The 17,666-nt window shown below is 27.8% G+C and overlaps 2 protein-coding genes across 3 annotated transcripts in view; one reads left to right on the top strand and one right to left on the bottom strand.

Annotated features, from left to right (window-relative positions):
- Cow (Proteoglycan Cow) overlaps positions 1-17,666 on the bottom strand; it is a 49,292-nt gene that overhangs the window by 5,330 nt on the left and 26,296 nt on the right. For both annotated transcript variants that reach the window (XM_074247891.1, XM_074247890.1), the window contains exons 3-6: positions 12,991-13,093; positions 12,453-12,584; positions 4,087-4,232; positions 3,305-3,468 (exon numbers count right to left, since the gene is read on the bottom strand). In XM_074247891.1, the coding sequence (XP_074103992.1) occupies positions 3,305-3,468; positions 4,087-4,232; positions 12,453-12,584; positions 12,991-13,093 (545 nt within the window). The remainder of the gene's footprint in view (positions 1-3,304; positions 3,469-4,086; positions 4,233-12,452; positions 12,585-12,990; positions 13,094-17,666) is intronic.
- On the top strand, positions 9,788-11,052 carry LOC141530659 (uncharacterized). The gene is made up of 2 exons (XM_074247893.1): positions 9,788-10,551; positions 10,927-11,052. Exons 1-2 carry the CDS (start codon positions 9,803-9,805, stop codon positions 10,928-10,930), a joined length of 753 nt encoding a protein of 250 aa, XP_074103994.1. The 5' UTR covers positions 9,788-9,802; the 3' UTR covers positions 10,931-11,052.

The raw sequence follows: 17,666 nt of genomic DNA, 5'->3' as shown, positions 1-17,666 counted from the left end.
TCTTCTGCATTGTATAAATCATTTTTTGAATACTGTACGCTTTTAGCTGTATTGAGTTAAGCCATTTAATCCGTGAATAGACAAGTTAGTAAATCATCATATAATACATATTTTGGCTTTATTTTATAACAAACGAAGACTAGTTACGACAACATAGATGAAAAAAGTATCTTAAATTAAGAAAAACTTAAATAATAAACAAATTAAAAGAAAAATATCGTATTTTTAAAGACAATAACAATAAAATTATTTCATACACGGAAAAAAATTACTTGAATTCAGTAAATAATTTCAAGAACTTCATCTTCTGGACTTAAGTAGAAAAATTCTTAAACTAAGAAATTTCTCTGAGTTTAAGTAAATTTTACTCGATTCAAGAATTTTTCTTTTAATTCAATTTTTTTTTCAGGAAATTAAGGAATTTATCTTGACAATATTCAGTTAATTCTACACAGCTTTTTTCCCAAGATATTAGTATTAAGGGTAGATCGTAGTAAATCTATTTTCATTACGTCTTAAATAAATTTTGAAATAAAATAAAGTGAAGTTTCTGAAAAATAACATTGTAACGTTCTGGAATTTTGGATTTAGTTTATTTCAAGTTTACCAGGCGGGTGACTAGGATATCTACACAGAAAGAAAGAAAGTCTTGAGTCAAGCGCAAATTTTCTTAAATCAAGAAAATCTTAAGGAAGATTAAAAATTTCTTGAATAAAGTTAAAATTTCTTGAACGAAGTTAAATTTTTTTAAGCCAAGAAAATTTCTTCTTGCTCCAAAATAACTTCGGTCTTCCTTACAATTTCTTGGTTCGAAGAAATTTTTTTTTTCTGTGTATCGATTCCAGGCGCACCCTGCTCTTTTGGTATTCTATTATAAATTTTTAAAATAATTATTAAGGAATTAACCATCAAAATAAAACACTCAATTTGTATGAAAATTAAATATATTAAAAAGGTTCAGTAATTCGGACACCGGATTTACGTCCAGAGCCGAAGATGGTTGTCGCCTGGTTGCCCAGGGTAGGCTGGCTTGGATTTTCATCCAGTACAATAGATTTTAACAATTAAATGTAGCAACGCCGCATCTCAGGTTACCCTGGTGAACACCATCGAGATCCGAGTCTCATGCAGCTTCATGAATTTTGAATTCGAATCGCGATGGCGTTCGCAGAATTTCCTTTTCCTCTCGTTACTCCGTAAAAGAATTCTTTTAACGGAATGATCGAGGTTTTATTTAAATTAATTTAAATAATCTCTTAAATCTGGAGCTCAACTTTAAAATTTGCTAGAACGCTACAAAAATATGATTAGCTATTGCGGAAGCTTTATTATTATTAATTAAAAATTTTTTTCAAAAAGTAATTAGAAAAATAAAATTTCACAAAATGCATTTACTACGGCCTAGCCTTAATGCTGCAGAGAAGTTCAATTTTTTTTTTTAATTTATAAATTTAGCTTTGCTTGGTATTTCGGGATAAATCTCTTCTTTGTTATTCTTACGGATATCTTTTAGCTGCATTAGAGTAAAATAAAGTATAAATTGAACTGAAATGACTTATTATATTACAAAATAAAAAAACCTTAATAAAAAATAAGTATTTTGATATTTTTTATAATAACGATATTCGTAATAAATGAATAGGATTAAATAGTAAAAGTTGCTCTGTATTATAATTTGCACGACTGAATTTGAGTATCAAAAGTGAAAAAGATTAGAAATGGTAATTTGTTTGAATTTAGATTGGAAAGTTATAAGTTATAAGATTATATCTTTTTTTACCAAATAAATCCAGACGAATTGAAAGTATGTAGCTTACAGTAGCAGTAAGGATTATTTGAGTTCACTAGGGTGTGGCCATGATAAGAACCGATTTATGATAAACAATTGAATTTTTGCAGGGTTCCATAGAAATTTTGTTCAGATTATAATTAAGACTTTGTCGAAAGTTTTTATTAATATTTTAAATGTCAAATTGTTATATTTGATTTATATGAAAACACACTTTATGGTTTTAATGAAGCTCAAGTTATTTATTTTGTCTATCAAAGCTACCTACTAAAATTAAAGAATTAGTATAACCAGGATTATTGGTGGTAAATCGGTTTATATCTCTATAAAAGACAACGGACAATGTTTGAACTATCAAACCGAACATCTCTACGTTTGGCTGGATTTAAAGCTTTAGTAAATACCTCAAGATATAGCTTGAGTCTCTTATTCTGCCAAACAGTTGCCTTCATCGTAAAAATTCAGGATTGGTAAAACTATTTTTTCGCTATTGGAAGTATTTTAATCATTTTTAGATAACTTCTAAAGTTTAAGCTGTTTAATAAAATATTTTTACACTTAACAGCCGATCCCATTAAAACGGTACTATCCTTGCTGCACTCGTGATGCTAAAGCTAATTGCAGTTTTATGTTTTTCTTTTAAACAAATGAGGATTTCAAAAAAAAAAAACACTCTGATATAAAATAGATAATTAAAAAATCTTTTACGTAGCCGAGCGTCTTTTTCGAAAGTCTTCTTTGTTTAGAAGAGAAATGAAAAGCTGCAATCATAGGGACTGGCTCTTAACAAAGTATAAAACCAGTCTCTGATAAAAAATGCACTGAAAAATTTTGTAAGTTTTTAGCCTAAAAAGTAGAATAATTACTTGTTTAATTTGGACATTTAATGAGATTTTGTAGACATTTTTAGTTAAGTCGCGTTAATTTAAACTATTTTTGTAAAATAGTAGGTCTTGTATTTTTAGTTTTAATTAATTATTTTCTAAGATACTATAATTGTTTATCTCTATTATCATTTCATCTACATTGTAAATTTACTATGCTGTCTTTCATTGTAAGACATATTACTCCATTATAATTTTAAAATTTTGAAAAATTGTACTCTGAAATTTTTTCTTATGTTTTTTGTACTTGAAAATTGCCATCTGGCTATTAGGCTTTGGCATAAATGAAGTGAATCTATCTGAGGAGCTGATTTTCAAAAAAGTATCTTTTTATATTTTAAAAGAGCAGTTTTTGGAACTTTTTAATATTATTTATTTCAAGAATTATAAAAATTTCGGACTGAAAATCGAATTGTAGCTTCATAACCGATAGCACTTTGTAGCTAAATTAAAAAAGTTCAATAAAAATATTTATCATTGAAGATAATCAGTTTTTTGTCTCGATTAATTAAAAATGAAAAGATACCCTTTTGAAACTCAACTCCTCATCTATCTATCTATCTGCTTCCTTAATTATTATTGAGACAGAAAAATTTATGTATTACTTTTAAAAATATTTATATTATAATACCTTTGGACGTTTGCTATACTTGAGATATTGATAATGATGATTGTCATAGTTGAAATCTCGTGGAGTAAGGGTAATATCGCGATTCCGACCAGTTTTTCCTAAAATATTCTTTTGAAGTTTAGTAGGGGGAATTTTTTTAGTGTGTACTTTAAGATCTGATCCTCCTGCAATAAAAATAATAATTTTATTTGAATTAAATGTAGTAAACTTTGTTATTTGTAGAGTAAAATAAATTTAGTGAATAATATTTGAAAAACTAAAATGCTAAAAGATACAAATTGCGTATGGACATGATCAGCGATGGAACAATTCTGCGTGAACATTTGTTTCATCGGAGCAAATTCAATTAGTGTGATAACTCCCAGCAGAAATTGTTGTGTCACCGGATGGTAGTATGAACATTCATGCGTGGATGCTCGCAAAATTTAAATGCTTTTTAATAATAAAAAATTTCCCGTATATATTTGGAATCGATTATTCGACCAGTGTGTTATATAACTTATGTACACATGCCATTGTCATTTGTATAAAATTCAATAAAATTTTTATTCGTACAACATTTCTCTTTTAAATTTTATTCAATATTATTTAAATGTAACTTATGTTTATTTGATTAATTTTTTTTATTATTATTATTATTATGTTTTTGCGGATTTCATAATTTATAATATTTAAAAAGTTTTAATAAAATTTTCATCGTATGAAAAATTAATTTCGCAGTTACTGATAAAATAATAGAAGACGAAGTGACATATCTATTTACGGAGTAGCACGTTCGTTACCTTTGCATGGGCAGAATCCTTTGCACGCGATGTGGACTGAAGTGTGATGAATACAGTTGTGGTACTCGAGACGACAAGGGGAACTGTATGTGCGGTTGTCAATTCCACAGAGGAAGTTTGGTTTCACTACTGGGCACTCTTGACATCTGAAAATGGGTAATTATTTTAATATAATAATATAATTGATTCTCGAGACGTAGCTTCTACGTAATTATTATTAAGAAGGCAACTGAAAGGATTATTTCATTATTTCCGTTTATTTTGAGATAAATTAATGAACGAATAACTAGTTTATTTTTAAATTATTATGAATTCAGAATAATAATAAATAAATGACATTTATGGTTAAAGTACTAAGTAATGACATTTTATAAAATTACTTGTATATTATTATAATAAAAATCATTTTTTTAGATTTTTCATTAGCTGTTGAGTGGAAAAACAACGTTAAGCTAAAACAATAAATTTTTTTCACTTAGTAGAGCTTAATTATGATTTGATACATATGAAAAGAGAAAAAAAGTTTTTTTATTTTATTTTTTCTGTAATTATCTCAATTAATACACACGGCGAAAAAAACATAGGGGTTTTTCCTATTTTTGCATAGAAAAAATTCCTATGTTGACTTAGAAATTTTTCCAATGTTAACATGGGAATTTTTTCTTTATTAACATGATAGAAATATCCATGTGACATAGGAAAAATTTATTTCTCACTAAAATTTATGTAACCCTGGTTAAAAATACTGATTGAAAAGAATTGAGAAGCGATCAGTCCATGCGAATTGTATATCTGTATTTATAAACAAAAGAATTGAAATTATTGAAAATAATTCGAATTTCATCATTTTTAATTCTTTTCAATCATTATTTTTAAACAGGGAACTTAGTTTAATAATTACAAATTTACATTACAATTTTCTCATTCGAGCAATTTTAGATAATTTGAAAGTAAAACAGTGATATACAGTCGGTTTGTGATAAAAAAAATTCGAGGAAATTTTTTTTTAATTTTGCTTTACATTTCGAAACAATTAAAAATTCAGCAGATTATGGACGGTGTGGCTTAAATTGCCATAACTTTTTCAAAAATTGATTTATCGGGACGTTTTTTTTTTTCAAAATTTTTTTTATTAAATGTTCTTTTTGGAAAAAAAATAGAAAAAAATTATTCAAACCTATCTTCATCGTTATTTTTTAGATTTTCTGAAAAAACTCCGAATTTCTTGATGATAAACATTTTTAATTTCTTTTTTCTTTCTTTCACATGAAACTTTGACATCTTCTATAAATATACTGAAAATTTCAGAATGATAGTTTTTCGACTTCTATTTTTTTTCAATTAAAAAAAAAATTTTTTTTTCATGTCATAAATGAATTTTTCCTATGCCACATGGACATTTCTATTATGTTAATAAAGAAAAAATTCCTATGTTAACATTGGAAGAATTCTTATGTCAACATAGGAATTTTTCCTATGCAAAAATAGGAAAAATTCTTATGTTTTTTTCGCCGTACACCCTTTGAAAAATTTCTAATAAATCTAATAATTATTATAACTTGATAGAACTGTGATGTGATAAAAATAAATGTATTTGTAAACTGCCATCTTGTAAAAGCTCTTTACTTCCGATGCTAAAATCTACTCTACTATCGAGCTGTTTCAAAAATTTCTGAGATATATTAAATAATATGATTTATGAAATTGAGAGTAATAAAATTAGCCAATGTATTTTCTTTACTAATCAAATAGAAACATTTTTCACTACAAATAAAATATATTATAGCTATAAAATAAATTGAATAAGGCACAATAATTTTTAACAATAACGATAAATTTGTCAAAATTGTCGAAATATGTTGTTATTTATAGTAATATTATAAAGAGGAAAGATTTGATTGTTTGTTTGTTTGGATTGAATAGGCTCCGAAACTACTAAACCGATTTGAAAAATTATTTCACTGTTGGAAAGCTACACTATTCCCGGGTGACATAGGCTAGATTATATTATAATTAATTTTAAAATTTATGTTGAATACTCGTGCGAAGCCGGAGAGGACTACTAGTATTCCAAATTTATGAAAAAAATAAATTATTCATACTCATAATAATTTAATTTTCATGTAATTCACTGCAGTTTTACTTCTCATTTATTTAATTAATTCACCGCAGATTTCAATCTTTTATTTAAAATCAAATTTTAATTTCTATAAAATTTTATTGTTGTCAAAATTACTCCAAAGAAAATTGTAAATTTGTCAGTATAAAGTTTTATATCGAGTTAGTAATATTTTCTTATTTATATTGAATTTTTTAGTTTATATTTATTATTGTATACACTCAAAGAAGTTATGGAGTTTTATCTTTTTTTATTTTCTGTAAGCAAGTGACGGAAGAATTGAAACGTGAGAGAAAATACAAAGAACTTCTTTAGAAGTTCACTGTACTTCACTGAATAATCATATAAAATATGATTTTTACAAGATGAATTGCATCTACAAAAATAATTCAAGTTGTATAAATTCGATGACTCAAATGATTTTTTTATTCCGATATTTGGTAATTTAAATTTTTAAACTGAACTTTTTTGCTGTTAAGTGGAATTAAATTGAAAAATTTATTGGCCATATTTGTATTTTTAAGATTTCCAATTCTGAAATGTTTTCATTTTTTTTTTATAGATTTTTATAAACTCATGTACTTTAGTAATATATCAATACATCTCAAGGAAAATGTAAAATTTACCATTATAAAAAAAAAACTAACAAAATTCTATTTTTTGTTTCATTAATCTTTATTTTCAGAATAAAAAATATTTACAATATGAATGTTTTTAATACGAATTTTTCTCTGCAAGACTAATATTTATGCTTTATGTATTCGACTATTCATAAAGACATGTATAGGATTTCAATGACTAAAACATTTTGATTCGCCCGAGTTGATAGAATTCCATGAATGTGAAATACTAATATGTTATATTTCCAACAGCATTCATATAAAAATTTCATGTTTTTCAATTATGTTTTTCTTTTAAAAAATATGTATTCTGATTTTTGATATAGGAAAAAAAACTATGACAACAATGCTCGTTCACTTGTACAAAACAGAAACAACCCAATTAAAAAATGATAGAACGGTATTCCAAAAATTGTTATTTATTCAAAAGAGAAAAAACTTTTTTCTACCACAGATACTTATCAAAGAAAATTTTTAAATATTATATAAGTGCATAGAAAAATGAAGATCTAAAGAATAACAACGAGTACTTAAAATATCATTATCATATAAATCATTTCGCAAAATATTTAAATAAAAAAAAAGTCAAGGATTGCAGCAAAAGAAACATTTGTGTTTACTTTTATATTTATTTTAGCATCTAATTTATTTGTGTGATGAATTATAATGAAAAAAAATGTATCTAATGTCTTTCCAGAAAACTAAAATTAGCTACAAATTGTTAGCAATTCAAAGTCAAAGAAAAATATAATTTTTTTAAATGAACAAAACTATTTAATTAATTGAAGTTTTAAAAAGAAATAAAAAATTTTAAAATTACTTAAATAATGACAAAGAAAATCGTAAGTAGTTTAAATTAAGAATCGTAAGTACTACATCAATGCATCTTTACATTTTGGGTAAACAGCTTTCTTGAGTCTGTTCAACAATAGAGCGAACAAAGAGACCAAGCAAGAGATTCATAAAAAAGTAAAGTAAGATGAGATGAAGAAGAAGTAGAAGAATAAGTTTCTTCTATCTTTTAGTCATACATGCGCCAGTATAGTTTACCTGTCCTACTACTACTGTTCTTTCGCTTTTATAATGTAGGAGGGTAGTCGCCTCTTTTATTGCCGAGTAAGCTTACTATATACTCACGCGCCTGTAACCGTTATTCTTACTCCTTTCGTTTCGTTTCTTTAAAAATTGTGGTCACAGCCGGGATAAAACCATGACATTTTACTGCCTCTAAAGTAATCTTTTTACTTGTGCGTATTTACTATGTAATATGTATAGTAGTATATACACAACATTACAGGCTGTCTTAAATTTTTTATCTGTCTTTTTATGCTCCTTTACTAGAAGGTATAAAAGGCTTAACCTAATTCAAGGATATTAATTATACTAAGTAAATTCGTATTAATTTAGCAAAGTAAAATAGCTAAAAACTCCCTGGCGTTCACGCTAGAGGCGTGTAAAGTGTATGAGATATTATTTTTTAATAAGGATTTTTATTCATTTATTTTTTAAGGGGGATAGCCACTGTAAAATTTCGGAAAAAAAATTTTTTTTTTTTTTTCATTAAACTGAAGTTTATATATTCAAAATTATGTATTTCAAATTTTATAGAAAAATTCCGAATAGTTTTCGAGTTATAGTCATTTTTATAAGAGCGCGTCGATTGACCGTTTTACGCGCGGCGCTTCGACGAAAACGTCGCCTGCTCGCTCCGTCTTTGATTCGTACGGGTTGGCGATTGTTTTCCCTCACGATTGTCAACCGTTACAATTATTTGACTTTTAACGTATATTTTTTCTTATTGTTGAGATACTGTACCTCATAGTTTAGTTGTTTTGTATGAATACACACTCGTTCTTTAATTTATTGAGTTTCTTAGTGTACTCGTTATTGTTTACTTACTTATTTTTTTAAATCTTCTGATCTTTTTTTTTTTTTTGTTTATTTAACAAAAAAATTTGTTAAATAATGGATCGTAAACAAAGTAAAGTTATTAAAAACGAAAGAAAACTGCCAAACGACAGGAAAAATTTAATCGACCGCTCAACAGATATGAAACTGAAAAAAATACTGGCTCTCAACGACGTGATAGTGCTTCCAAGAGGAAATTATCACAAAAATCTGATTGTACAATTGATTCGAGTATTAGCTACAAAATTATAAATTTTTTTCGATATTTAATTTACTAAGTGGCTGTGTATCGTGTAAAAAGTGTGGTGGTGATGTAAACTTTACTGAGACAAGTATTCGAGGATTAGGTTTTAAACTAGTTGTGAATTGCAAAAATGTGATCCAGTTTTGATAAATTCATGTCCACTCATCAAGAATGCGTATGAAATTAATCGCCGTTTCATCTTTGCAATGCGGATAATTGGTATTGGGTTATCTGGAGCTGAAAGATTTTGTGCTTTCATGGATTTACCACGACCAATGTTCCATAGCTTTTACGATCGTCTGGTCACACAAATCAGAAATGCAGCTAGAAACTGTTGTGATTTAGTGTTGAAAAAAGCTGCTAAAGAAGAAATCCAAGAAACCTGCAAGCATTTAAAATCCAATGACATTCCTGGAATTTCTGTCTCCGGTGACGGTAGTTGGAAGAAAAGAGGGTTTAAATCTTCATTTGGTATATCTTCTCTAATTGGTTACTTCACTGGCAAAATCGTAGATGTAAGTATGAAATCCAGTTATTGTAAGATGTGTGCGCTAATGAGCTCAAAAAAGGAACAGCTGAATACGATCAATTTATGCAAGACCATGCTCTAGACTGTCCAATAAACCATGAAAATTCTTCTGGACAAATGGAGGTAGATGGAATAAAAGAGATGTTTATGCGATCAGAGTTATTACATAACGTTAAGTATGTAAACTATATAGGTGATGGTGACACTAAAACGTATAAAAATATTTGTGATGCTAAACCGTATGGGGACATGGTGAAGATAAAAAAAAGGAATGTATTAATCACGTGCAAAAACGAATGGGCAGTCGACTAAGGGCTTTGAAGAAGCAACGAACTAACAAGAAGACAAAAACAGGAAAAGAAGAAAATACACAGAAAAGTTTAGGTGGGAAAGGTCGATTAACGGACAAAGCAATTAATGAATTTACAAAGTATTATGGTTTAGCAATCAGACGTCATTCTAATGATGTTGATGAGATGTATAATGCTATTTGGCAAACATTTTATCACAAGTTTTCATCACCCGAAGATCCGCAGCATTTTCTTTGTCCTGAAGGTGCAAATTCGTGGTGTCAATTTCAAAAAGCTGTGGCAACAAATACTTTGGACTCATTAGTTGAAAAACCACCACTTCCTGCAGATATTGCGGAAGCTTTAATACCGATTTATGAAGATCTATCGAATCCAGAGTTATTGGAACGATGTGTCGGTGGGTTTACACAAAATAATAATGAAAGCTTCAATGCATTAGTGTGGCAGCTCGCCCCAAAAACAAATTCTTCTTATTCCCTTATTGTTGAAATAGCTTTATATATTTCAACAATTACATTCAATGATGGGGCTCTAGCAACTCTGAAGATATTAGAGAATCTCGATGTTAAAGTAGGACCAACACTCTACTCATACTGCGCTGAGCGCGACGCTACTCGGGTTAAAGCTGCTGAAAGCCGCATGGAAACGGCCAGTAAAAAAATAAAAAAAGTCAAGGTCAATACTAAAGATAAGGAGGAAGAACCCTCATATGGCCCAGGACTTGATAGTTTGATGTGAGTATGAATATTTTGTGAAAGACTAGATTTTAAAGTTGCGAGAATCTTCTTAAAACTTTACTCGCGTTTTTCTCAAAACGACTTTTTTCAAACTTTCCGGTACTGTAACTTTCGTAAATATGAACCGATTCTCAATTTTTTTGTTTCCCCGTATTCGTCTACTTAGTGGCTATCGTCGCACGTAGGGGATTTTGAAAATTTTAATTTTTAAGATTTTTTAAGGCTGTTTGAGTCCAAAAAAATGAGGAAAAAAGACGAAAAAATTTTCAATATGGCGCCATTTTTTCTCAAATCAAAATTTTCAAAATCCCCTACGTGCGACGATAGCGACATTCCTATAGATTAAAATGCCGTTTGGTTTTTTTGTTTCAGATAATCCGTTTTTGAGTTACAGTACCGGCAATGGAGGGGGAAATTTTTTTGGTGCTCTACAAAAATGTTTATAACTTTGTGATAACAAAATATTTTTGAATAAAAATTTAGGAGAATTATCCTCAACATATACTTTATAAAACAAAAAAAACCCGATCCCCAAATTCCTTTATTATCCTAGTAAAAAAAATTCCCGAAAATTGCCTATTTTTTCCAGCGTCACAGTGGCTATCCCCCTTAATAGCTGATAACTTTAATTATTAACTTTTATATCTCGAAGAATTGTTTTAAATATATTTTTGTTTGTAAGATACTTTTTTTAACGCTATTGAAAGAGTTTGAACTAAATTAAAGGAAATTAATCAATCAAAAATCTCGAAAATGGATACACAGTAAAAAATTTTGCGTCATTGCGTCAAAAAACTTAGTGTGAAATATTTAACACTTTGATGTGTAAATTTAACATTTTTTCTGTTAAATCAACACAAAAAAGTATTAAATATTTAACATAAAAATTTTTTGACGCAATGACGCAAAATTTTTTACTGTGTAATTTCTCACTAAAAATAATATTAAATTCTCACTACAAAATGTTGTTTAAATTTATAATTTACAATATTGAAAAAAGTGTCTTTTTTGTAACAGATTATCACTTGTTACAAATTATAGTTTCAAACAGTAAAAAGTACTAAGTCAATATTTATAGATTGGCTAAAATCGTTAAGGTAACATGCTGCATCTTGTGGTACACGGAGAAAAAAAAACAGCAGTGATTACTATTTTGTACATATTATATACTCAGTATTGTTTTATAAAAAAAATAAAATGAAAATACTTGCAACAGTATTAGAGAGCGCTAATACTGTATTGAGTACTAACCAGTCGTGTCTCATACAGTACTCTTTACTGTCAATTGATATTTTTGTAATGTTTGTACGTAACAATAAACATTGCTGTTTTATTTTCTTCGTGTGTAAGTATTATTCCGATCGGTTCAGTAATTTTTGCAGTATAACCGAACAAAAAAACCGGCTCTCCATTTATTAGTATAGATTATAATTTAGTAATTTAATATAAGTGCATGACGTCGTGACATTTTTTTAGGAGTAAAAAAAAATCCGAGGTTTTTTTGGCGTCCAAGGTGTGCATTGCACGCTGATAAAAATAGATCTTTTTTAACAATCTTGAAAGTTTATTCGAGATTGTTTTAGTGAATGGTAAATTGAAAATGTCGACAATTGTCTTTTCAGTAATTTGAAAAAAATTGTGCCGAACTAAAACAAGCCGTTCTTTGTTTCTCAAATACTACTTGGAGCTTGTGAAAAAACTCAAAACACAATATAAAGAAAGGTGCATTTGGGTCGATAACGAGATGTAGCACTTGCATTTTACGTGTCGCCTTGGGTTGAGACAGTTTTAGGTTAACTCATTCGTTATTTTTTTTTAAACAAAAGAAGGTGAGCAAATAACGCAATTTAAAATTAGTTTTTTTTTAATTTTATTTTGTATTTGTCAATGGTACTTACTTAGTTTCATCCTGATCTTCATCTTCATCATCTTCAGAATCAAAGAAAGCGTCGTCATCTTCACTGTCTACTGAAATATCTGTTCGCATCCTTCTCTGTTGCATAGCTCGAGATTTAGGAATTACAATGTCACTAGAAAATGCATACAATTGAATTGCTGAATAAACAGAGAGTAGTTATTTAAATTAAAATTAGTAAAATAATTTAAACTCTATTTGAATTGGAGAAAGATATATATTAATCCAGTTAAATGCTCTCGAGGCTTACAGAGATGATTCTACGATGTGGTACAATTATACCAACATTTTCGCGGTTCATGACCAGATTTAAAGCTTATAAGTACTCATTAATTATTGTAATAATTACTATGTAATTACGATGTAAACTATTCTTATATTCATTACTTGAAAATAGTATATTGTCGTGCTTTAATTAATTTTCAAACTTATTAAAAACAATTTTGATTAAAAAATTGGTAGAAAAACATAAAAGATAATTTTCAAAAAGTTTCAAGTCAATAAAATTTATTGATAGTTACCCAGATTTATGGAGTTCTTTCTTCGAAACACAGACAGCAGTAAATGTATCTTCCAAAAGACACAGTTCTTTTTTTTTGCAATTTAATGGTCGGCATAATTCACCTGTAAATTAAAATTAAAGTTATCTTCGAAATTCATGAGACTATAAACTATAGGGATACGGAAAAAAGAAAACTGAAAAAATTACAGTTTCAAATGTAATTATTACAGATTTTATAAGAATTACATTGTAGAATGTAATATTTACGTTGAAAGCTCTGAATATTAAATTAAAAAATTGAATTTAGAAAAATGTTATTTCAAACTGTAATTTTTCTAGTTTTGATTACGACAGGACCGATTTTACATTTTATACTGTAATTTTTCGAGTTTTCTTTTTTCCGTGTAATAAAATAAAGAAGTAACATAACTCTTTGAAGGTAAGTACTGAGAAAAAATAATAATTAGCCTTCAATAAAATAAATGTTTTCTAATTTAATAATTTAGAAGTTAATTATAAACTTTCAAACAATTAACGGTGAGTTGGTTAATTTTCATTGAATTATTTTTCATTGAATTATTGAACAAAAAAAATTTGTAATTATTAAAAAATTTTATAGCTAATTGAAAAATTGTTAACTTATTTTTATTTGACTTTGGCACTTTGGAAACAATAGAAGGTAGTGAAAAGTTTAAGTAGAGTACCAAGTTTTCGCAACAATTAATTAGAATATAATATTTGTATTAAGTTTCATGTAATTGAAAATTTAATTGAAATTAAAATACATAGTTACATATTTAATATTTTAATAATAAAAATCTAATGAATCTCTATCACGTAAAAATCTCAATTATATGTTTTGTTTAGTTTTTCTTTATTTAACGGATGCCAAGGTTCTTAATGACATTGAAATACATTATTGGTTTAACATAAGCTGGTTAGTAGAAATGCTGTAAAGTTCTATACATATTTCAAGTTAAAATGTACAGTTAATAACAAAAGTAAACTTTTATCAAAATAAAGATTCCCGGATCATAAAAAATACTACAAAATAAAGATAATGATACTTTAGTACGTAAATTTTTCTTATTTTAATTTACTGATGATGTCATGATATGAGGTAAAGTTTTAAAAATATTCAAGTTTTTCTGAAAGTTTTAATTTGAAGAAAAAAAATACTCAACCATTTCATTAAGTCATAATGAAAAATTATAATTATAAAATAAATTAATTTCCGTCAAAGAAAGTTTTGTGAGCATAAAAGATTTGATGTACGAACAAAGAAAGATGAATTTCTGTAAGAATAAAATTAAATATATAAGGAAGAGCAAGGAGAGTTGAGAAGAAAAAAAGATAACTTCCGAATTGGCCATAAGAAAAGAATAGAAAATCGAATGGTAAAATATAGTATAGTTGAGAGTGTGCAAAGTTCAGGACGTGTGAATTATCCAATGTAGACAGATGGAAAAATTTGTCAGGACAAATTTTATTGCATAAACTCAAGAAAACTCTTGTATAAGTATACCTAGAATTTTAAAGTTACAAATAGATATTTCCTGTAAGATATACGATTTAGAAAGAAATTTTTTAATATTTATCAACTTGTAACGTTATTTTTTCAACGGGAAATACTGAAATTTTGATGTAATAGTTTAAAATATTAAAATATATTTATTCAATATTTACGTTCTATTTTATTGATATCTAGAACTAAATTTAAATTTCAATTTAAAACCATCTAGAATCATTGATAATATTTCATTTGAATCGCTAATTTTACTTTAATGTATTCAATAACTAAAAGTAGTTTGTTTTTTATCCATGTTTTAAATTTTCACAGAATGGAACAATCAAACATCAATATTGGAATATTTCTTGTTCAATCACACTGAATAAGTCAAAAGTATAGTCGATAACTCTAATTTTAGTATCTGGTTATTTTCGGTGCTCTTTTTAATTAACGAGAAGAATATCACTCAAATTAAATTACTATCTCTCGGTACATAAATTTCTCCTATAATTACATCGATAAAAAATAAACTGATAAAAGAGCAATGGTAAGAATTTCGGATGTAAAATTACATAGTCTCAAATTAAAGCAAAATGAACTATAGGATACTCTGTTCACTAAGCTCAAAAAGATTTGTGAGAAATCGATTCTTGTATTAGTATGTGTGTCTCTATTTAAATGCACTCTATACTCTGTATATACCGTGAAACTATCTTTCTGTTTTACACAGAATTAATTTTGAACTCGAACGCGAGACCTTAGATACAATTGTTTTAATTGAGAATAGGTTGCTGACTGAATGATTTATTTGTATAATTGGATTGAAAAATAATTTGGTTAAAAGATTTAAATTGACATTTCGACTAAGAATTGAGTGTTTTAAATGTAAAATCCTTGATCGTCCCAACTGTTTTCATATCAATCATGAAACAGCTTAACGGGTTAAGCTTTCAGAGGTTTAATGCGTAATCCGATTGGATATCTATTTAACGAATGGATGTATAGACCTTTACATAAAAATATGAGAGAACACATTAAAGGTTAAGAACCACAAGTAATAGTCTACGAAATCGAAGAGAGCGTTGGGGAAACAAGCACATTGAATATGGCGGTTACCATGGAAATAGGGGTGAATTTTCCCTTCACCATTTTCAGGGCGCCGATGAGACTCGAGAAACCGAGATCAAGACACGTCAGCATCCTTATGCTATCATAAACAATTTATTTTTTAACACTACGTTAATAGATAGCTTCATTTCTCGCTATTTATTCTCTAGTACGTAGAAAAAAAAATTTTTGTTATTTTGTAAAATGTAAAAATTTTAATGTAGAATATTTATTCTGTCTTTATTCTCATTATGTAATAAATTAATTAGTATAGATTTAATTTTATGAGCAAAATTTTAGTAATAAGTAATAAGAATAAAATATTTAACATTTGAGTGAGTTGATTTATAACAAAAATTTTAACATTTTTCAATACTAAAGCAGCACTTTTTCAATGTTAGATTAACGTATAACTTTTATCACAGAACGGCGTTACTTTATCATTACAAAAAGATTATATGGGATTAACACTAAATGTGTGTAAAAAAATTAGAAAAAACGATAGACCCGAAAAGCCATCCCTGCAACTTCTCGCTAATACCATACCTAATCGCTTATAATTACACTTATGACATTTTTGAGATCTTCGACGTCAAAAATATAATTTATATGTCATTTTGAGCCGTCCAAACTCCATGAGTTAGCTGCTTTATGTTTTTAAGCTCTTCGAGCTCAAAAGTCTGATAAAAGTTTCATAAAACTCTATTCTTTAAATTTTCAAACTGCAATTACTTTTGAATGAATAAACTGATTCTGACGCGATTGGCAGCATTCAACGCAGTTTTTCAAATCTTATGATTAACTATTCAACACAAATTGATCAAACCGAAAATATTTGAGAAATTTAAAATTCACTTTTTCCAAATTATTTAGACAACGATATCTTACGAACGAATTAACCGATTTTAACCGGATTGGCAGCGATCGACGTGATTTTTTAAAGTTAAAAATTGAGTAATTTTTTAAATTAATCGATAACGCGGTTTAAAAATTATTCCAAAAAAACCATATTTGAAAAAAAATTTCTTCGTAGTTTTTTTTGAAAATTCTTAAAATCTACTGGTCCGAATCGGTTCAAAGTTACAGGAAATCTAAGTTTAAAGGAACACACACACAGACAATCTCGCGAGAGTAGTCAGGGAAGCTTCCTAGGACCTCAAATCGTCAACATCCGTTTGAAACTTTATTTTTGAAAAAAGGGGTAAAACCAATAACTTCCCAACTTTTGAAAATGTTCAATTTTTTTAGCGAGAAATTAAACAGTTATTAACACAAATTTTTGTGTTGAATTTGACGAAAAATTTTTTACTTAGTATATCTTGTAATATAATTAAACAATACATGAAATATGTTAATTTCAATAATACATTCTATAGAGGTGCATGGCACCTGTACGTAAAAACAGAATAATGCAAATTTTACTTAGAATTTATAGTAATAAAAGTATCTCGTTATTTACATATCCATATCTGCACATGTATCTGACAAGATGAATGCAATCATTAAACAAGATAATAATGGAAGGATGAAATGTTAATTGTGAAATCGTCAAGTGTATACTCCTCAATGTGGTTACGGAATCCTCAGATCATAGATTTAGCTATGCTAATGATACGAGAATGACATACGTGAGGAGCACAAATTGAATGAAGGAGGATTTAATGTCTGGTGTGTACAAAAGAGTGAATAGGAAATGTTGAGGAACAGAGAGACAAGAGCAGCTTGAGACGTCAATTGGGATCACAGATCTATATAGCTCAGATCAAGACACTGCGACAACTATTGAACAGTTCAAATGCAAAACTAAAGGGGTTTGACATCTTCATATATGTATATATATATGGATATGTATATACTCTGAGGAAATTTTCTGAAAAGGAAATTATTAAGTGCAACAAAGCAAGAATCCTGGGTGCCTCCTTTGTACAAGATAATAATTTATATTAGCTTGTATTATGTATATTATTCTTTGAATTACAAGTTACTAAATGATATCACTAGCTTAAATGTATAAGAATGTTTTAAAAAATTTATTGATGTTCGGCTTATAACTTTATATGATTACATTTTCGTGACAT

The sequence above is a fragment of the Cotesia typhae genome, unplaced genomic scaffold (genome assembly GCF_013202065.1).
Source record: "Cotesia typhae breed Kobodo isofemale line unplaced genomic scaffold, CoteBio_Ctyphae contig_5, whole genome shotgun sequence".
Taxonomy (NCBI): domain Eukaryota; kingdom Metazoa; phylum Arthropoda; class Insecta; order Hymenoptera; family Braconidae; genus Cotesia; species Cotesia typhae.
Note: the sequence above shows the minus strand (reverse complement) of the source record. Positions and strands in the feature narration are given on the sequence as shown.